Source organism: Dasypus novemcinctus, chromosome 11 (assembly GCF_030445035.2).
Source record: "Dasypus novemcinctus isolate mDasNov1 chromosome 11, mDasNov1.1.hap2, whole genome shotgun sequence".
NCBI classification, from domain to species: domain Eukaryota; kingdom Metazoa; phylum Chordata; class Mammalia; order Cingulata; family Dasypodidae; genus Dasypus; species Dasypus novemcinctus.
Genome location: NC_080683.1, coordinates 34,109,794 through 34,132,144, shown reverse-complemented (window position 1 = coordinate 34,132,144; position 22,351 = coordinate 34,109,794). Strand labels below are relative to the sequence as shown.

The following is a 22,351-nucleotide window of genomic DNA, read 5'->3' as shown; positions in this document are numbered from 1 at the left end:
CTTTTATTTTTAGGTTTTTGATCCATTTTAAGTTAATTTTTGGATAAGGTGTGAGAGAGAGGTACTCTTTCCTTCTTTTAGTTATAAACATCCAGTTCTTTCAGCACCATTTTACTGAATGGACTGTTCTGCCCAAGCTGCATGGATTTGACAGGTTAGTCAAAAATCACTTGACCACACATGTGAGGGTCTGTTTCTGAGCCATCAATTTGGTTCCATTGGTCTATGTATCTGTCTTTATGCCAGTACCATGCTGTTTTTAGCACTATAGCTTGGTAGTATGATTTAAAGTCCAGAGATGAGGGTTTGCTTTTCCTTTTATGATGTTTCTGACTATTCAGGACCCCTTATCCTTTCAAATAAATTTGCTGTGTTTTCAATTTTTTTTTTTATGCTGGTGGAAGTTTTACCAGGGTTACATTGAATTTGTCTATCAATTTGAGTAGAATTGACATCCTAATGATATTTAGTCTTCCAATTTATGAGCATGGAATGTTCTTCTGGTTATTTGGAACTTTTTTTATTTCTTTTAACATTGGGTTACAGTTTTCTGAATACAAGTGCTTTACATCATTGGTTGACTACTTGGGTTTTATCTGTCATACTTTATTTTCACCACTCTTTTGACACTTGTAGTTACCTTTATTGATATGATTTGCATTTCTAGTTCTCTTCCAGGGCTCTCTCTCCTATCTTTTCTTTTCAGCCTCTAGCACACCCTTTAGTATTCCTGAAAATATGGTCTCTTGCTTAGAAATTCTCTCAGTTTCTGTTTATCTGTATTTTAATCTTGCTCTCATTTTTGAAAGACAGTCTTGCTGGATATAAAATTCTTTGCTGGAAGTTTTTCTCTAGTAGTATCTTAAATATATCAGACCACTGTCTTCTTACCTGCATGGTTTCTGGTGAGAAATCAGCACTTAATCTAATTGGGAATCCCTTGTATGTTATGCATTGCTTTTCTCTTGCTGTTCTCAAACTTCTCTCTTTGTCTTTGGCATTTGACATTCTGATTAGTATGGTCTCAGAGTTGGTCTATCTGGATTTTTCAGATGGGAGTACATTATGCTTCTTGGACATGAATCTCTATGTCCTTCAATAGGATTGGGAAATTTTCTACCATTATTTCTTTAAATATTCCTTCTGCCCCTTTTCCCTTCTCTTTTCCTTCTGGGAAACCCATGACATGTATGCTTGCACTTCTCTCAGTGTCACTTAGTTCCCTGAGATCTTGTTCAAGGTTTTCTATTCTTTTCTTCATCTCTTCTTTTTTTTTTTTTTTTAAAGATTTTATTTTTATTTATTTAATTCCCCTCCCCTCCCCTGGTTTTCTGTTTTCTGTGTCTTTTTTTTTTGCTGCATCTTGTTTCTTGTTTCTTTGTCCGCTTCTGTTGTCGTCAGCGGCACGGGAAGTGTGGGCGGCGCCATTCCTCGGCAGGCTGCTCCCTCCTTCGCTCTGGGCGGCTCTCCTTATGGGTGCACTCCTTGTGCGTGGGGCTCCCCTATGCGGGGGACACCCTGCTTGGCGCGGCACTCCTTGCGCGCATCAGCACTGCACATGGGCCAGCTCCACACGGGTCAAGGAGGCCCGGGGCTTGAACTGCGGGCCTCCCATGTGGTAGACGGATGCCCTAACCACTGGGCCAAAGTCCGTTTCCCTTCATCTCTTCTTTTGTATGTTCACTTCCAGAGGCCATTTTTTCAAGCTCACCAATCCTCTCTTCTGCCTCCTCAAATCTGCTATTACATGATTCCAATGTTTTTTTTTTAAATTTCATTTATTGCACCTTTCATTCCCCTAAGATCTGCTATTTTTCTATGCATGCTTTCAAATTCTTCTTTGTGCTCATCCAATGTCTTCTTAATATCCTTAATCTCTTTAGCCATCTCATTGAATTTATTAAGGAGATTTGTTTGAACATCTATGATTAGTTGTCTCAACTCCTTTATGTCATCTGGAGGTTTATCTTGTTCCTTTAACTGGGCCATAGCTTCCTGTTTCTTGGTGAGGACTGTAATTTTTGGTTGGAGTCTTCTCATCTGCATTTTAGAGTATTTATTCTGGGTGCAGTTTTTCTCTTTAGTTTAGGGCTTCCTGTACTTTCCCCCTTGCTAGTTGTGCAGTAGGAGCCGAGGATGTAATTGGTGCTATAAACTGTGAAGGCTCAAGCTTCCCTCATTGGCCCAAGGATGGATGAAGCTTCTCCCAACTCTCTCCTTTCCCAGAGGTAGGGACAGAGTCACAATTGCGTGGAATAATCCAAGTCATGCAGGCCTAGACTATAGTTGCCCTGAGAGACTGATGAAGCTTCACGCCCATTTCTCCCCTGCCTGGGGCACGGATGGAGCTGCAGGTGTGGGCAGCAATCTATGCAGTGCAGTTCAAGCCCCAGTAGACTTTTAATTATTCAGTTTGTGTCAGCCAATTGTACCCTCAGTTACCTGGATAGACTGGTGCTGAGCTAGCCAAACTTCTCCCTGCCAGATGTGGGACTGAAGCCTAGGCTAGGGCTGCAGGCTGATCCGGGTGAAAGAATGCGGTTCCTACTGTCACTGTGATATTTGGTCAGGCTGGCTTCCCCTCAGGCTGGGGGTGGAATCAAAATGGTGGGCACCAGCCTTTTTCCAACTTGAACAAATTCACACCCCAGCTGTTCCTAGGGTTATTCCTTAGCCATCCGAGTCTACCAATCAGTAGCTGAAATCAGCAGCCAACTGTCTCCTCCCTTTTTTTGGGAAATGGAGCTTCCAATTCCAGCCACAGAATAGCTCCTGGGGCTGCTTGCACCACCAGAGTAGGATAATTACCAGCCTCCATGGCTTGGCCGGCAATTTCCCAGAGAGGCTGGTACAGTTCCCTATAGCTTCCTCCCTGTCGGAGGTGGCACTGGGTCTTAGGTTAGACCTGCAATCAGACCTGGATGGAAAGAAGCCAGTCCCCAACCAGCACTGGGGTTTTCAGTCCATCCCGCTTCCCCTTGTGCCAGGTGCAGAGTTAAGATGGCAGCTCCTGGACTCTTTCTGACTTGGACAGCCTCAAACTTTAGCTGTTCTTAGGATTATACTTTAGCCTGCTGAATTTTACTCATTCAGTAGCTGAAGTTGGTGCCCAATCGTCTCTTTCTCCCCCATTTTTGGAAAGTGAAACTTTCAATTCCAGCCACAGAATAGCTCCCGCAGTGGCTTATGCCTCTGGTGGATGTTGGGCATTGGCCTCCGGGGCATGGAGCACTCTATTTATGAGTCTTTTCAGCAGATGGGCAGCCTCCTTCTTCCATTCCTTCAAGGATGTTGCAGGATGCCCTTCTGGCCTCCTCAAGCCCCCAAACAGGTGCTTCCACTAGCTCCAAAGAGCTCTGGGTGTTTACTAACTACCCTGTAGCAGGAGCTAACTCTAGGAGCGCCTTACTCTGCCACCATCTTGCTGTAATCCCTGCCCATATGTTTTGATAAACTGTGTTATCATTTCCATTTCAATATATTTACTGATTTCACTTGGAATTTCTTGGCCCAGTGATTATTTAGGAGAGAGTTATTTATGAATTTACCTCTTTTCTGTCCACACATTTGTGAATTTACCTCTTTTCTGTCTTTTGTTGATTTCAGTTTCATTCTATGATTATCTGAGAAGGTGCTTTGTATAATTTCAATCTTTTTTTATTTATTGAGAGTAGCATTGTGGCCTGACATGTGGTCTATCCTGAAGAAAGATCCATGGGCACTTGAGAAGAATGGATAACCTGCTGAGTTTGGATGCAGCATTCTGTATGTCTGTTAGGTCTAACTCTTTCATCATATTGTTCCAGTTCTTTTACTTGTTCATCTTCTTTCTAATGTTCTATCTAATGATGTGAGTGGTGGGTTGAAATCTCCAATGATTATTGTCAAGATGTCTATTCCTCTCTCCTTTTCGCCAGGGTTTCTCTCATGCATTTTGGGGCACCCTTGTTAGTGCATAGCTATTTATACTGTTATACCTTCCTCATGGATTATCCCTTTTTTGAAATATATAATGGTTATCTGTATCTCTTATAACATTTTTTGCATTTAAAGTCTGTTTTGTCTGAGATTAGTATAACTACTCCTGCTCTTCTTTGGGTACTATTTGAGTGGAGTATCTTTTTCCAACCTTTCATTTCAGCCAGTTTGTATCCCTGGGTCTAAGGTGAGTCTCTTTTAGGCAGCATACAGATGGTTTATGTTTTTTTATCCATTCTGTCAGCCTATATCTTTTTATTGGGGAGTCTATTCCATTCACATTCAATGATATTAGTGTAAATGCATTATTTAATAACTCCACCATTTTATTCTTTGGCTTTCATTTGTTGTATCTTATTTTCGTCTGTTTTTTTACTCTTTTTGTTTATCTTTTCTGCTAACCATATCTTCTACACTCTCTTCCACTTATCTCTCTTCTGTCTTTTTCTCTTGGTTTTAAGTTAATACTTCTTGCAAAGGGGGATTCTTTTTTACAACTCTTAGTTTTTGTTTATTTGTGAATATTTTAAACTCATCTTCATATCTGAAGAACAATCTTTTCAGATAATTCTTGACTGGCAATTTTTTCTTTCACTATTCTAATTACGTCATACCATTGTCTTCTTACCTCCATTGTTTCTGATGAGAAATCCACATTAAGTCACATTAAGTCACTAGTGTCTCTTGTATGTGATATAGTTTATATCTCCCTTACTGCTCTCAGAATTTTCTCTTTATCTTTGGTGTTTTATATTGTGAGTATGTGTCTTGGGAGTAGGTCTATTTGGATTTCTTCTGATTGGCATACACTATGCTTTTTCAACATGTAAATTCATTCCTTTCATGAGAATTGGGAAATTTTCAGCCATTATTTCATCACTCTTTCTGCCCCTTTTCCCTTCTTCTCCTTCTGGAACTCCCATGACATGTATGTTGTTATATTTCATGTTTCATTCAACTCTCTGAGCCCCTGCTCATTTTTTTCCATTCTTTTCTTTCTGTGTTCTTTACTCTCTTCAATTTCAGCTTTTCTTCTTTTTATAAGATTTATTTATTTTTATTTCTCTCCCCTTCCCCCCTCCATTGTCTGCTCTCTGTGTCCCTTCACTGTGTGTTCTTCTGTGTCCACGTCTGTGTCTCTTTTTTGTTGCTGCGTCATCTTGGTACATCAGCTCTCCGTGTGTGGCACCACTCTTGGGCGTTTTTTTTTTCATGTGAGTTGGCTCTCCTTGCAGGGTGCACTCCTTGCATGTGGGGCTCCCCTATGTGGGGGACACCCCTGCATGGCATGGCACTCCTTGCATGCAGCAGCACTGCACATAGCCCAGCTCACCAAACAGACCAGGAGGTCCTGGGTTTAAACCCTGGACCTCCTATATGGTAGGCAGATGCGCTATCAGTTGAGCCACATCTGGATTCCAATTTCAGCTCTTCTGTCTTCTGTATTACTAATTCGTTCTTCTATCCTTTCAAGACTGCTGTTTGTCTCTAATGTGTTTTTTGGTTTTTGTTTTTTTTAGGAGGTACCAGGGGTTGAACCTAAGACCTCCTATATGGGAAGCAGGTGCTCAACCACTCCAGCTATATCCACTCCTCTCTAATGTGTTTTTTTTAAAGATTTGTTTCTCTCCCCTTCCTCCTTCCTCATTGTCTCCTCTCTTGTGTCCATTTGCTGTGTTTTTTTCTGTGTCTGCTTGCATTCTCACTGGCACAAGGAATCTGTGTCTCTTTCTGTTGCGTCATGTTGCTGCATCAGCTCTCCATGTGTGCAGCACCACTCCTAGGCAGGCAGTGCTTTTTTGCACGGGGCAGCTCTCCTTGTGGGGTGCATGCCTTGCGCAGGGGGCTCCCCTACACAAGGGTTGCCCCTGTGTGGCATGACACTTCTTGTGCATGGCAGCACTGCACATGGGCCAGCGCACAACATGAACCAGGAGGCCCTGGGTTAGAACGCATACCTCCTATATGGTAGGCAGACACTTTGTCAGCTGAGCCACATCTGCTTCCCTCTAATGCGTTTTTGATCTTATCTGCTGTGTATTCATTCCCATGAACTGTTATTTTTCTATTCAGGTTTTTAAAATCTTTGTGCTTACTTTGTGTCTTCCTGATGTCCTTTCTCTCTTTAGCCATATTAGCTTTCAACTCATTTGATTAGGTGTATCAAATCCTGTGTCTCATCCGGGGCTTTGATATATTCCTTTGCTTATTCCATTTTCTTAATATGGCTTGTAATTTTTTGCTGAGGTCTAGGCATCTAATTATGTAGGTCAGTTATATTCTCTCTTTAGCCATATTAGCTTTCAACTCATTTGATTAGGTATATCAAATCCTGTGTCTCATCTGGGGTTTTGATACATTCCTTTGCTTATTCCATTTTCTTAATATGGCTTGTAATTTTTTGCTGAGGTCTAGGCATCTAATTATGTAGGTCAGTTATATTCTTATGCTCAGTTTCTCTTACATAGGGATTTAGTGATTATGTGTTACTGCACTGCTGTTCTTTAATTTTTTTTTAAGATTTTTATCTATTTCTCTCCCCTCCCCCCAGTTGTCTGTTCTGTGTCCATTTGCTGCATGTTCTTGTTTTTGTCCGCTTCTGTTGTTGTCAGCAGCACGGGAATCTGTGTTTTTGCTGGGTCATCTTGTTGTGTCAGCTCTCCGTGTATGCGGTGCCATTCCTGGGCAGGCTGCACTTTCTTTCATGCTGGGCAGCTCTCCTTACAGGACGCACTCCTTGCGCATGGGGCTCTCCTACACGGGGGACACCCCTGTGTGGCACGGCACCCCTTGTACACATCAGCGCTGCGCACAGGCCAGCTCCACATGGGTCAAGGAGGCCTGGGGTTTGAACCACGGACCTCCCATGTGGTAGACCGATGCCTTATCCACTGGGCCAACTCTGCTTCCCTGTTCTTTGATTTTTGGTTCAACCTGTTCTAGGTCTTTAGGCTTGTCACTGTTATTTGTTCAAATCTGTGCCATGGACTCAGTAATGGGTTGCAGACCTGCTTCCAAGAACCTTGGGAAGAAAGGCTTTAAAGGCCTTCAAAAGACTTTCTTACTTACTCACTTTTAATTTCCTCACATATATTTCCCTGGTACACCAGTAGATGGTGTTCTTTGACAACCCTCTCAGTTATAAAACTAGTTGGAGTGTGTTCACTGCACCAGGGACTAGATCAGTGTGACAGGGTATCCTGCCTGGAGGCTATTCAGAGTCTTGCAATTCAGACTTCCTCATAGGCTGATATCCAACCTTTGCTGGCAGCCCCCACCATTTTCCCAGGTAGGAAATAATTCCATTCCCCATTCCTTCCTCAACAACCAATCTAAGTTAGTAGGAGTGTGATTGAGAGTGGGATATATTTAATCCCATGCCTCTCCCAGGGCAAACAATGGTGTAACCCCACCCAGTCTGGAAAGGCTTGTGGGACACAGCAGACCAAATTTGTTGGCTAAAACTGAATCAGTCTTAGGCTGTGTCCTTGTCTCTCCTGTTTCCTGGGGAGGTGGATCCCTATGACCCATTCTTTCTGTGGCTGCAGGCATGAAGCAAGAGAATTCAAACTTGTCTGCTCAGAGGGTGGGGGGAGGGTGCTGGCAGCTGTAGCTGCAGTTCCTATATGTGATCTTTCTGTCGAGGTTTTTTCCTGTGCCCTGCTCCCTTGTATGTGGTGTTCAGCCTTCCCCAGGTATCCTAAACACTAGATTTTTTCACAGGCCATTTCTGTCTTCCTTCTATTTTTCTGGGAGAAAAGAAAACCTCATGTCTTTCTAATCTACCATCTTCCCAGAAGTCATCTTGATTCCATGTTTTAATGATATTCCATTGATAGCTACCCATGAAACTACTTGTATATGCCTTCGCAACAGGGGCATTTTAATATACTTCTTTTGCAATTTGGAAGCTTTAGGGAGAGGTGGTTTTGGTTTAGATATACTTCTTTTTATCATGCTATGGTGAGCAGGTCAAGTTTAAATTTTCACCTGCTAGTCTAAGTTCCATGAAGTAAAGGACCATGTTTGTCTTTATCACTTTGCCTGCAGTGACCACAATCTTTTTTTAAGGAGGTACTGGGGATTGAACCTGGGACCTCATACCTGGGAAGCAGGTGCTCAACCACTTGACCTACATCCGCTCCCCCATAATCTTCTCTTAATGAACATCTATGGAATTAATGCATAACTTCCTAATTCTAGTCAATTTAAAAACCAGACAGTTCTCTAAGGGCTGGGATTTTTACCTCTCCTCTAGCTTCTAGCTCTGACCACCAACCATTAGCAGACTCCCTACTTTTTTCAAAAAGATGCTTCTTTCCTAGTATATGTATGTGTTGAATTGAAAAGAACATTTAATAATAAAATTTGGTATGTAATATTTGCTGAATAAATCCTAGCAAACATGATAAAAATTAATGTTACATATAAAATACTATCAAAAAGTGAGTATAAATGAATTTACCATGGTTGTTTTCTTAACATGCTAGTTTCCTTATGATTACATTCAAGTTAGAGAAATATCCTGGCAGATTTCTCTAAAACGTTTCCTTAAAAGAAGTCAGGTATTTAAATATGCTGAAACTGGAAGGCACGACTACTTGCAGGCATTTTCATGTTACAGATTTTGCATTATGAGCACTAGAGAAACCAACTGATGAGTTGTTTCCCTCAAGCTGGATTCTTGGTTGACAAGAAATGGGAATGTCAAGTTCTGTGGAATCATCTTTTCAACACTATTGGTGGACTTCTGGTGTGAACAAGTCTAAAGAACACAAACAACTGAAATAGAATTTGTGAGTCATATCTACTGAAGCCACATTTGACCTAGTTTAGCTCTTTACTCCTTCCGATTATGAGCTCTTTTTATTAATATTTGAGATCTATTTGAGTCCCTATGATAATAAAGTTCTAGGGGGGCAAAAGTATATTTTCATTAGTAAATATCTACTTATATATTTTCCCAATCAACACTAGCATCTACTGAGTTCAGATCTATTTGTTGGTCATTTTCCAGCCAATCAATGTAGCCAAAAACACAAAGCAAACATATGAAACAGAAATTTCAGTTGCAGGATTTTATGAAGTCAATGAAAATTATGTTGGAAAATCGCTCAAATCACAACAGAAGTTATTGTCAGGCAGAGTTAAATTAGAATACAAAAAAAAAAATTGTATGGGTGTCATAATAGATGCTTCAAGACAGAATTAATGAATATTAGACTAAGAATGGCCTTTGGGAAAATTAAAGCCTTGGAATATTTTTGCAAAAATTACCAGCTCTGTGATCACAATGCAGAAGTCGAAAGTGAAATGAAGGGCAGTATGTTGTTTAATCTTATCAGTTTTTCAGAAAAACTATGCTCCCACTCCTCCAAAACCAACTTAATTGAAGTTGAATGAACTGTTTCATATTAATGTGGATTCATTATATTGCCACTTAAAAATATGTATACATGTGTATAAATTTGGACAGATAACTATAGATTATGCCAATTTTTCCCAATGTGTTCTCTGTAGAACGTTAATCCCAGTCATCTATGAAAAAAAGCAATGGTACAGGATATTTTGTTTTCCATTTTCTACTTGCCTCTATTCTTCTCTGTGCCCGAAAGACTGATCTGTATAGCTTGCAGATTCCTTTGCCCCTCTCTGCGGTCACCCCTCGGGCTGAAGTGTGGTTTGCTGGCCTGGCAGGGGAGCGGCCGCGGTAGGCCTAATTCCGCTGCCCCCATAATAGGGTGGTTGGTCGGGCCCACCGCCACCCCTGAAGGAAGCTCGGCATGGGCGCAGAGTGCCCTCGGGTCTCCCCTTCTCGGCAGCCATGCTTCCGCGGCCGCCCCTCCTCCCAGATGGCGCCACCCGATGCCTTGTGGGGCGGCACCCTTCTTCTTCCTTCTCCCTGCACAGGCGCAGGGCAGAAAATTCCAGTCTGCCCTTTTCCCCTCCCCCGACAGCAGCAACAGCCAGGTGTGGGCGGAAAAGTCCAGTCTGCCCTTTTCCCTCCCCCGACAGCAGCAACAGCCCGGTGTGGGCGGGAAACTCCAGTCTGCCCTCCACCCCAGCAACAGCAGCCACCAATCCCTAAACCCTGCCCCTTCCCCCAGCAACAGCGACAGCCAATCCACCCCTCCCCCATCCGGTACCGCCCACTGACCTTTCGCCGGCAACCAATCAGAACAGGGCGTGGCTTCAACCAATCAGCCTTCCCCAGCCCCTATAAAACTGTTGCCTCGCCCTCAATAAAGTGGACTTGCGTGTTTACCTTGTCTCCGCGGTAGTTTTTCTGCCGTGCGCCCTCCAGTCCTGAGAGCCCCCGACAAGGGCCTGGCCTCCCTTGTCCCCAGTTCGTCGCCGGCTTCTCCGGGCGACCCCTTCGTCGCCGGCTTCTCCGGGCGACCCCTTCGTCGCCGGCTTCTCCGGGCGACCCCTTCGTCGCCGGCTTCGCCGGGCGACCCCGTCAGCCGAACCGCGCAACCCCTTGTGAGACCGATCCCTCGTCTGCTGCCGGACCGACCCCTCGTCCAGAGCTGGACCAACCCCTCGTCCGCAGCCAGACCCCACCTCTACCGACCGAGCAAGCCATCGCACCTCTCCATCCTTTGGTTTGGCTAATTGCAGGGGGTAGGGAACAGGCAGGTCAGATTAATAGATACCAGCAGGACATTAAAGAGGATAGGGAACTGAGGCTAGGTTATTTATTCCTCAGTCTCTCTCTCTTTGCTGTTGGATTGCCAATAGCTGGGCTCCATCTTCCTCCTAAGGTCACAGCTCAGGCAATCCTCTCCAGCTCTGCTAACTTTTCCCTTTCCCCTCTAGGGCTGAAGGTGGCAACTATTCCCTTTATTAAATGCTTCTCAATTACCTACTCTGAGTCTACCATCTGTTTACCTCAGAGATGCTGACTTATACAATGGCTAAATACCATATTGTACTCAGAAATAGTAAAAATGCTATTGGCATATTAACACTCTTGAGTAATATTGCAGTAAATGTCTACATTTAGTCCAGTGTTTGCCAAATTTATTTATGGTACCACTTTTCTAATATACCTAAGTATATCCCTTGGAAACACTGGACTAAAGAACAAAACCATATGTAATCCATTCTTGATAACTAAGGTAATCATCAACATCTAAAAAGGTTCTTTCCTGTGGGTGAATCATTTAAGCCAAGGTCTATTAAGGAATGTAAGCCAAAGGTAGTCATAGCATTGATTTATTTCAAACGGCTGGGCTTTTTGAAGTCAGCCTAGTTTCTGTAATTCATCTCTCAGTACCAGGCTGACAGACATCTTACTGCCACTTACATGCTTCTTTCCTCCATGTTCTGCTTTATTTACCAACTCATGCCAGACAGGAAACTGAACTATCAAAACTAAAGTTATGTCTAAAACATTCAATAGATTTAAATAAGTGCCTATGGTTCCCTTGTAAGTATCACTCACAAGCTTTAAGTGTCTGAACTTTATGACACCAGTTTTGGCTGCTTGGAAATTATCCCCTTATACTTGCTATTTCAGTTATTGAGGTGTTATTATGGATATACTTTTAATAAAATCCTGATATGGTAGCAATCAATACTGCTCTATATTCTGGCCTTTCAGTACATGATAGGAATGCATTTCCTATGTTTGTGTGACAAGTTGCCAGTGAATTAGGTGGAAATGACACGGGTGACTTCTTGGCGAGTATTTCGTTACCACGTGACACTCCAAAGCCCATTTTGTCCTTCTGTCACAACTAGCCGTGTTCCAAAAAGTAGATACTCGATGAGCCTGGGTCCCTGTGCTAAGACAGGAAACATAAGTGAGAAATCAATCTCTTCTAAGTCCCAAAGAATTCAGATTTGTTCCTGAAGCATGGATTAGCCTATTATGACATACTTTTCTGCAAAAACAGAAAAGGCTTCAATTTAAATGGAGAAAATTACAAATAAGGGTTTATTCAGATGTAAGAAAAGCACTTTGTTTTTGAGGAAAATGAGTTCATGAACTCATGTTTGAGTGTTTTAACAAAAGAAATGGTCTTGGGTGTGGATATAGCTAAGTGGTTGAGTGCTTGCCTCTCACACACGAGGTCCTGGATTCAATCTCTAGTACCTCCTAAAGACAAAGAAAAAAATCCAACTCTCATTTTGGGGAGCGGATGAAGCTCAAGTGGTTGAGTGCTTGCTTCCCATGTACTAGGTCCTAGGTTCAATTCCTGGCAACCCTTTAAAAAAACAAAGCAAAAACACAAACCTTATATTGTATACTGTGCTGATAAGGTTTATAAAGTAAATTTAATTTTCACAATCCAACACTGCAAACTAACTTTTTTCTAACACAAAAAGACACTTTCCATTAATCACAATGGCATCTCCTCTCAACAAATGCAAATATTGTTTTAGAGATTATGTGGTGATATAGTCTATCAGGAACTAACTATACAAAATTATGTTTTCCCAAGAGTAGGTTAGTAAAAAAAAAAATCAAAAATAGTGTAGGTACTATGGGTGCCCTGTATAGTGTTACGTACATTGTTAGAATTCACAACTTTTAATATATACTCTGTATGTTCATGTATGAATGATATATATTAGTAGTGAAAGTTAACTAGACCCAAAAACAAAAGCTCTGAGATTTACAGAACATAAGGGCCTCCAAATATCCGTTCTTTCCCTTTCTACTCAGTTTTAAGTATATTAAATGCTAACTGCCATGAAGAGATGAAAACAAATTCTTATAAGCAAAAGGTGGATTTTTCACATTTTACTCAAATTGGATCTTTTATATTTGTAGCTATCAGATGAGAACGTTTGAACCTTTTCAGATTAATAAAAGCTATGCAAACAAGTATTTCCACTATTATCTCAAACTATTTAAAGAAGCTAATATTCAGCCCTCAGATGCCAAATAATATGTTCAAACGAATTTTCAAAACATAAAGGTATGCAATTATCAATTTGCGAATGAGAAAACTTGAGGCTCGGAAGTTATGTTGCTCAAAACTGCTAATAACTGGTTTAACTGAGCTCCAAATCAAAGTCTTCCTCCCAGGTAAACATTGCTTCCTCAGTATAGAATAGTAAAAGGTCTTTTAGACCTTTAAATTAGTTTATAATGAAGAACACTTTTAGTATTAAATATAGTTACCACCACCCTAACAAATTTTATCTAAAAGCTTACTACAACACTGACTTCATTTAATCCTTTCACAAAGGGTGGACACACTTTACTCCAAATGGCATTTCTGTGAAGTGCAATTCATTCAGTTTTTACAAAATAAATTGTTAATCTTAAGCAAAACAATCTCAGTGATAAATGCATTTCATTATTTATTTAGATGTTTAAGCTCTCGCACTAGGTTTTTACAAGCTGGTGAACACTGACAAATTATTTCTCCCACAGAACTATAACCACACATTCCCAGACAGTATAAATATATGGTTGAACTAACATTAATACACATCACCATTTTATCAATTACATAATAAAAGAAATTATCAAGTATCCAAATATTAAGTTACACAGCTCAAAAGGCATATAAAATATTAGATGTCTGCTGAATTCATTAGCAGAAACCTACTTTTTTTTGCAAGAGGTTGGGAAGAGAAGGAAAAAAAATCACAATTCAAACAAAATAGCTGGTAAACAACTTCCAATAGATATGGAAAAAATTACAAGAATTTCAGAAATTTTATGATTAAGAATTATTTGTAGCTATCATAACAAAGCATCGCTACCTTTTAAAAAAATAATTACTAAATTAAAGAGCATATCTACATGTTCCGCACAAGACGAAAGCAACATTTTACTAAAATATTTAATAGCCCCCTCCCATTTATTTGTCAGGCCCTCCCCGGTTAAGTTGCACCCCAAAGTGCAAACATTAAATTAACTGTAAGGCTTTTTTTTGTCTGGAGACATTAAAGACATGTGTGCTTCTGTACAATGCAGATGTTCAAAATGGAGGTTTCCTCTAAAGTCACAAGATGAGATTTTGTTGACATTAAATAATCACCGTAAGACTCGGTAAAAATCCCAACAAAATTCAATGGCTGCGCAAACCTGATGTATATTGGTACGAATGTGGGAGATGTAAACATAAAGTGAACAAATAACCATATAGGCCCTACTTTCAATGTTTGAAATGACTGAAGGAATAAACCACATAAGGTCTAGAGTGTTCATAGTTCCTGGGATTTTAAGTTCTGTATGATACTAAAAATATACAAGTATTGTGCTGGGTATTTTGGCACCTAATCTCTCAAAAATTTCTTATATATTGATAAGATCCTGGTATGGGAATAGATTTAAAGACAACTTATAACTCAATACTGCATGATTTCAGAAAAGGTCAATTGTTACAAATGATAAGCCCATTTTAAATGCTGACCAGCAAAAATCCAAACAGGTTGACTGTAACCCACAGAGGTTGCAATTCTGTCAAACTTGTAGCATGGTGAGACTGCTTTTCAATACTCATATGGAAACTTCATTAGACTTATTCACCAATATGTGGGTTATTATGTTTGACAAATTAGGTCCTCTCTCAAGTTCCACTTCCAAGGCAATAGCATCAGGCACCCCAATTTTATTGAATGCAACAGTTGTTTCTATGACCATTGGAGTCTTTGAAGCGCAGCCGCATTTTAGGACGATACTTCTCCAAATACAAAAGTTGCTTGCTGTTAAAAGCTCCACGCCGCTTTCTGGAAGGAAAAAAAATTAGACTGTGCAAATCTCACTATAGTAATGTTCAGTGTGCTAACACAGAAAGGAATATGGGACAGGCATACACTTGTAAATGGGAAAAAGTAGTAAAAAGTGAATTTTTGTTCTTCTGAGTGGTGGTTACAATAGTCAAAATTCATGAATCCACTTACAAAGTCCAAGAAAAAAAAACCAGTCTCTGGTGACAGTAAGTCAAAAGTTAATCTCTGGTTGCAGGGAAGATAAACTGACTGCTAAAGGCATAAAATGGAATGCATTTTCTGGAGTGAAGAAATTATTCTGTAACATGTACTGGATACTTGTTACTTAAATGTTTTATTAACACCATCTACCTGTGAGACCTGTGCATTTTCTCTGTTTATTATACTTCAACAAAAATAAAACAGAATAATAAAGACATTCAATCAAGAATTAAAACAATTCAGAATCTATTATTGTTGGATTTAGGGAGTGGATGTGGCTCAAGTGGTTTAGTGCCTGCCTCCCCACATCGGAGGTCATGGGTTTGGTTCCTGGTGCCTCCTGAGAAATAAAACAGAACAAAAACAACAAGCAAAACAAATGAAAAAACTAACTCAGAGAAGCTGATGTGGCTCAGTAGGTGAGCACTGGCTTCCCACAAACAAGGTCCCAGGTTTGTTCCCTAACCCCTGGTACCTCAAATAAATAAATACTTTTGGATTTGAATCTCTGTAATATGAACATCTGGATGGAATGCAAAACCATGAAATAAGATCTTTACTTTCTGCTTAATACTATCTTAAAAATGATCACAACACTCAGATCTTCTATCAGAAAAGATTCATTTACATAGTACTATAAATTCACTGACATTCAATGGCGGAAATGAAAGAGATGGTGAATTAAAGAACCCAATAAATACTTACTGTCTTATGAACTGTACTGCATCTTCATATTTCATTCCACCTTCAATCAATGCTAGGGCAACAAGCACTGGAGCTCTGATAATTTAAGAATTTTGATAAATCTTAAAATACAGGGAAATTCATTACTACAAACATTTCCCAATCCAGAAGTATTATCTACCATACTTCCTATATAAGAAATACCAGTTGTAAATGTTGATACTTTTGGCAGTATTTATGAATTCCAAAAAGAGATATATGATGATGTTTGTAAACTGGTCTGTTCCCCTGGGCATGACAACCCTTTGATTGATTAGATAAAGCTAAACCGTCTGATTAAATTATGTAAAGATTAGGGCTTCGCTAAAAACCATGTCATTAAAGTGCCACTCAGCGTTGAGTCCCAGCCCTTTGGTGGGCTGATAAAACAGACTCTCTCAGGACACAAAGGAAAAGAACAGAGGAATAGAGATGGCTCATTAGCAGGAGAGGCCCTCAGAAGAGAGACGAGCCTGATAGTCTACAGCTGATCTATGAAGAGAACAGAGTAGCTGAGCCTGGAAAGAAACCCTGGGGAGAGATATGAGCCTTATACCAACCTACAGCTGAGATTAGAAGATGCTGGGACCACAGCCTTAAGAGGAGGAAAGAAGGCTAAACCCTTAGCAGACATTGCTTGCCATCTTGCTTCAACATGTGGCAAATGACCGGGTGAGAAAGTACCTCTCATGGTACTTTGAGTTGGACTATTTAGGGCCTTGTGACTATAAGCGTCTACCCCAAATAAATAACCTTAATAAAAGCCAACAGAGTTCTGGTACTTTGCATGAGGGCCCTTTTAGGTGACTAATACTATACTAATTTAAAAAGAATCAGTATTTTTCTGTATTTTCATATCAAACCCAGACTTTTCTCAAGAACCAAAAATGAACTATGCCCTTAACTATTACAATTTTTCATGTATTCCAGGCAGTGAAAAAATATTTTCCATTTTAAAATGGAAAAAAAAGGCATGTTGACTCTGGGAGGACTGTGGGAAGATGGTGACCAACTAACTAACAAGCAGAGTTGAATGCTCACAAAAACAAAGGAGAAAGAGCCAAAAGCTGTCTGAGGGACCTGCTTTGGGAGCCAGCAGACCAGGACAATGCTACACAACTCCCAAGGGAGTGAAGAACAGAGAGACAAAGAAACTGAAAAGACAGACGTGAGTTACCAGGCCTCTGCTGCAGCCAGGAAGGGCTCCCCCTTTCCCCACTCTCAAGATATTAAACTGGGGTAAAAGCCCTGGCTCACTGTGGCCGACAGAGGAGAACAGACATCTTCTTCCCTGTCAGCTATTTCAAGGCAGAGGAGGTCAGGGTGCTTTTCTTCAGTGAATTTAGCTCGCAGAGCCCACTATGAATCTCTGATCTGGAGATTCAACACAGAAACACCTCCATAAAAACGTGCACTGACTAGAGTCATCTGCTGGCCGGTCTGGAAACTGCATGGACAAAAACTTTCTGGTACTCTCTGCATCCTACCTCTGGTAGAAAACCTGCACCCCACTAATGAATTCCTGGCCTGACTTTGAAAATATATGCTGGACAATTTTAAAGACTGAGAATAAGGTGACCCAAACATCAAGGAAGAGCTGTGGGGAAAAAGGCAAAAGAGAGAAATGAGTTAGAATAGATACACCAACATATTCAGATGCCTAGACATCAGCAAAAAAATACAAGCCATACTAGGAAACAGGAAGAGATGGTCTAGCTAAAAGAACAAACTAAATATCATAAAGAAATACAGTTTTTAATACAAGTAATCAGTGATAATTATACAATTCTTCAAAATCACTTCAAAGAATGTAAAGAAAACATGACTAAAGGGATATTAAGAAGACAATGGGATTGCATAAAAAATATTTGAAAGCATGCAAAGAAAGTAAAAGATCTTATGGGAATGAAAGACACAATGGATGAGATTAAAAATACATTAGAGGCACATAAGAGCAGATTTGAATTATGCAAAGACAGAATTAGTGATTTTGAAGCAACAACACAGAACATCAGAACTGGAGAAGACAGGAAGGAGAACAGAGAGAGAATGGAAAAAACCTAACAGTCTCAGGAAATTAAGTGACAACGCAAAACTTACAAACATCTGCATTATTAGTGTCCCAGAAGAAGAGAATGGAAAAGGGGCAGAAAGAATATTTTGAGGAAATAACGACCAAAAACTTCCCAACCTTTATGAAGGACATAAATATCAATATCCAAAGGACAACTACCTCAAGCAGAATAAGTCTGAAGAGACCCACCCTGAGACACCTACTATTTAAAATGGACAAATAGCAGATAGAGGATTCTATAAGCAGCAAGGGAAAAGCAAAGCATCACATGCAAGGGAAACGCGATAAGATTAAGTGCAGACCTCTCATCAGAAACCATGGAGGACAGAAGAAAGTGGTATGACATATTTAAGACAAATAAAAACTGCCAGCCAAGAATTCTGTATCTGGCAAAGCTGTCCTTCAAAAATGAGGGTGAGTTCCAAGTTGTTCACAGACAAAGAACCAGATTTGCAAGAGATACTAAAAGGAGTAGTGCAGCCTGAAAGGATAAAACAAGGGCAAGAGATGTGAAGAGTTTTGAAATGAAGATTATGAGGAAAGGTAAACTAAAGGATAAAGATAGACAATAGAATATGACAACAGGGAGCCAGATGGACAAAATGGAGGAAGCAATTCCAGGTTATCAAGTAGCCTTTCACATCTATCCAACTGTAGCAGTTTGATATTGATGAATTCCAAAAAGAAATATTGGATTATGTTTGTAAACTGGTCTTTTCCTCTGGGCATATTAGATTATACTGGATTCCTTAAACAAGTAAACCTCTTGTGCCAGTAGGGTGTCCAGTCCCCAACCCTTGGTGGGTGCAGACTTATAGATAAAAGACACGGCAAAGGACAGAGTTAAGGGTTTTGATGTTGGAGTTTGATGCTGGAGTCCTGGGAAGTAAGCTCACAGAGAAAACAGAAGCAAGCCCCAGGAAGAGAGGAACCCAGCAAGCCTGAACCCTTGCAGATGTCGGCAGCCATCTCACTTCAACAAGTAAAACAGACCCTGGTGAGGGAAGTAACTTATGCTTTATGGCCCGGTATCTGTAAACTCCTACCCCAAATAAATACCCTTTATAAGAACAATTTCTGGTATTTTGCATCAGCACCCCTTTGGCTGACTAATACACCAACAAACCCTGAAATACGGAAAGATCTTTATTGGGCAAGAACACTCCAGAAGCAGGAGAAAACTGGCACAGAGGATTAAAAAGAATGAATCATGAGAAAGTAACAGATTTCTCACCAAAGTCAATTTCTGACTGAGTTTGAAAGTGGTGAGATTGTTGCTGTTTGTGCAGCTATGGCTGAGAAGCAGAAGACTGCTTCAAAAATAAAACAATGGTTAGCTTGTCTGCTTCTAAGACTGTAGAGACTGTAACTGAGAAGGAAGATGGTGCTCCAATACCAGATGGTTGTTTTTATCAAAGCCAATGAAGGAAAATGGATAGCATGAATTATTTGAATCTTTGCTGATTATCATTTAAAATTTTAGACATAGGGACATTTATTCTGGAGAAACAGGCAAAACTCCTGTTTTTTAAGTTTTCCAGATACCGCATATAAATCTAAGTGGTAGCATTATTATATAGTTTTTAGACTATGCTTTGGTAAGTTATGGTTTATAATTAAGATTAGAATTCTGAGCAAAATGTTCTTAATGCATAAGTTTAATTTAATCTAAATATATGGATGGATACATTTTAAAGATATAACTTTAAAAAAGTAAATTCTTGAATAATAAATAACTTGGTCAGTATTATTAAAATGTTGACTCACTGACTTTTGTTTTATGATAAGGGAAATTAGTGATTGCTTTCTTGTAGAGATAAACCTGCTGTTACTAGTCACTATTTTTCTTGCTTCCATAGAGTAAGTTAGTCACAAGGCTTAAATGTTTTTAATATTTATTTTGATTCAAAATTGTGGTTTTGTTATATGTGGCATCTTTGCAAGTTCGTCAAAAACGCATGCAAATGTGAACATTCTGATGTTTCTCTTAAGTATGATGTGTTTTTGGGTTTAAAGAAGTTATAATAATGGTAGTTGCCTCCTTCAGTATTTGTTAGATGTATAAAGTACTGATAACTGTCACAATGGTTTTATTTTTTAGATTATTACTGTAGGTATATCTTCACAAGTGAATAATTTTTTTTAACATGCATTTTTAAAATGAGTGGCATTCACAGATAAATTGCACTGCTACATTTAAAAAAAACAAGGAAGCCAATGTGGCTCAGAGACTGACTGCTGGCTTCCCACATGAGGTCCCAGTTTCAATCCCCGGTATCTCAAAAAACAAACAAAAAATAGTTCCTCACACTTGAGGGAGTTGAGGTGGGACAAGAGAGCAATCACCTTTCTCCCACTTGGAAAGATCCCAGGATCGGTTCCTAGAGGTGCCCAATGAGAATATAAGCAGACAGAGAAGAACACATGGACACAGAAAGCAGACAATGGGAGGCGGGGAATAAATTTAAAAAAAGGGGGGTGATGTGGAAGAGGGAGGGGGTTACATGGGAATTCCTCATACTTTGATGTAAGTCATCTGTAATCTGAAACCTCTTTAAAAATAGTTTATTATTAAAAAAACACAAAGGACATTTCTTTAAATGTCACGAATGCCTCTCTTACGCTTTCTTCTCTATATTTTATTATCAATGGGATTGGTGACAGAGTTGCAGTACCCGAAATCCCTGAATCTATCACTTTTCATTTAACTCTTTCCGCCAGAAAAGGGACTTGGTGGTGAGTGGGACTGGGAGGTTTACAAGAAGTCTGAACATTTATACAATTTGGCACTATATATGTAATGAGTTCCTACTGAATCAGAATCTTCAGGACCAATCCCATATCAAATATACAACGACACACACAATGCAGACCACCTTTGGGACATACAATTCATAATTCAAAGATTAGTTTTCTAGCAATTTTGCCCACAAATTTAACTGAAAATTGCATTTGCTACCTCCAGCTGTATTGGAACACAAATGATTTTTACCATATCTCACCTACTTTGAAGTTCATTTCAGTAATGTAACAAGGCAAATTTAATTTACAAACATGTATCTGAAAATCAAGTTTTTACTGGAGCTAAGATCAATACCAATAAATGGATGTAAGAAATTATCTTACCTCCCAAGACCTGCAACACAATGAACAGCAATGCAGCAACCAGGTTCTTCACGAAACTTAATTTTCACAAGACTTAACCAATCATCAACAATTTGGTTGGATGGTGGTGCACCATCATCAAAAGGCCAATCCTAAGTCAAAAGAATTATGTAAATGTTTTAAATTTTCAATATAGACACTAAAAATAATTCTAAATTTCTAACATCTAAATGTTTCCAAGAGACATTTTCATTTTAACATGTTTACCCAAGTTTAGTAAATCCAATTGTTAACGAAATGCAACTCAAGTGCTTATCTTTAAAAGAGCTTTTATTAACCTCAAATCTTTGCTAAGCTTTCACTTTTATTTGAAAAAGACACTGCATGATTTTGTAAAAACCTTTAAAATGAAACGTTTTAAGGTCTGTAGCTTATTTTTGAATAAAATTTTTGTAGCAGTTATTAAGAAACATAGGAACAGTTACTTACAAGAACACGGATGCCTTCTTTTTCCACAAGAGCTGTGTCATAAGTTGCTTCACATACTCTTACTATTGTGGTAACTCCATACTTCTTAAGTTCCTGGATAAAACACACAATAGAAGAACAGGATGAAATCTTCTAAACTGCATCACTATTACACACTCTTACTATTTATCATTTATTTTGCTCATCTCTCGATTTGGTATTGCTGGGTAATTGAAAATTATGGAAGAAACAGTACAACCTAGGTATGTTCAACATGTTAGCAAAATCTTGTTCTAAATGATAATTCTAGACCAGCAAAAAGGGAACGTTACAAACCCACACCTATTTTCTTTTAGTTAAATACTCTTGACAAAAGGGGAAGAAACACTAATAAGAGAGAATCAACAGGACAAAGGTCAAAAGAATCAAAGGACTCATTCATGACTAGAAATAATCTGACTTCACTCATTTATATTAATTTCTTCAATTTTTATTCATTTGAAGTACGGTGTAATTTAGAACCTTAAAAGTATATACAGAGACTCCAGAATACTGAAAATACAGTTTAAAACACACACACACTCTTTACACATACCATTTAAAACTACAGGCTCATAATGCTTTTCCAATTATATCTCTCCAAGCATTTAATATCTTGATGGTAATCAAAAATAAAAACACCAATGAAGTATTACCAACTGGTGAGGCGTCATATGCTGTTTGAGTACCTGTAGATATTTTTAAGATAAAACGTGCATGGGCCAACTAAATTATTCTGCACTACAGTCCTTCCTAGAGGCAAAAGAGGTAAGTAGTCAAACAGTCTTGGGCACCTAGCTACCTTAAGGAAAAACCAAAATTAACAAGGAGAAAATGGGTTCTAAATAGCAAATAGGGAGTCTAAGACACAACCTAAACTTTGGTTTATGGCATTAGTCGGTAAATATTTGAAAACTTCAACGACGACAGCATTTACCCTACAAATTTCATACAGGTGATAGCTATACTGTTACACTGTCCACATATAAAGATTTAAATTAAGCAAACAACCCAAGAGGTAAATCCAAACTAAATTCAAGTATATGTCCCCTCTTGAAATCTATA

At 39.4% G+C, this 22,351-nt stretch overlaps 1 protein-coding gene across 7 annotated transcripts in view; it reads right to left on the bottom strand.

Moving 5' to 3' along the window:
• Window positions 1-13,283: 13,283 nt before the first annotated feature.
• Window positions 13,284-22,351, bottom strand: part of PTP4A1 (protein tyrosine phosphatase 4A1) — a 49,048-nt gene continuing 39,980 nt past the window's right edge. For 4 of the 7 annotated variants that reach the window (XM_071218533.1, XM_071218531.1, XM_071218532.1 and 1 more), the window contains exons 3-6: window positions 21,269-21,361; window positions 20,801-20,931; window positions 15,583-15,657; window positions 13,284-14,694 (exon numbers count right to left, since the gene is read on the bottom strand). In XM_071218533.1, the coding sequence (XP_071074634.1) occupies window positions 14,556-14,694; window positions 15,583-15,657; window positions 20,801-20,931; window positions 21,269-21,361 (438 nt within the window). In that variant the 3' untranslated portion in view covers window positions 13,284-14,555. The remainder of the gene's footprint in view (window positions 14,695-15,582; window positions 15,658-20,800; window positions 20,932-21,268; window positions 21,362-22,351) is intronic. The other 3 variants (XM_004469980.4, XM_004469981.4, XM_058306926.1) reach the window with 1 other exon arrangement.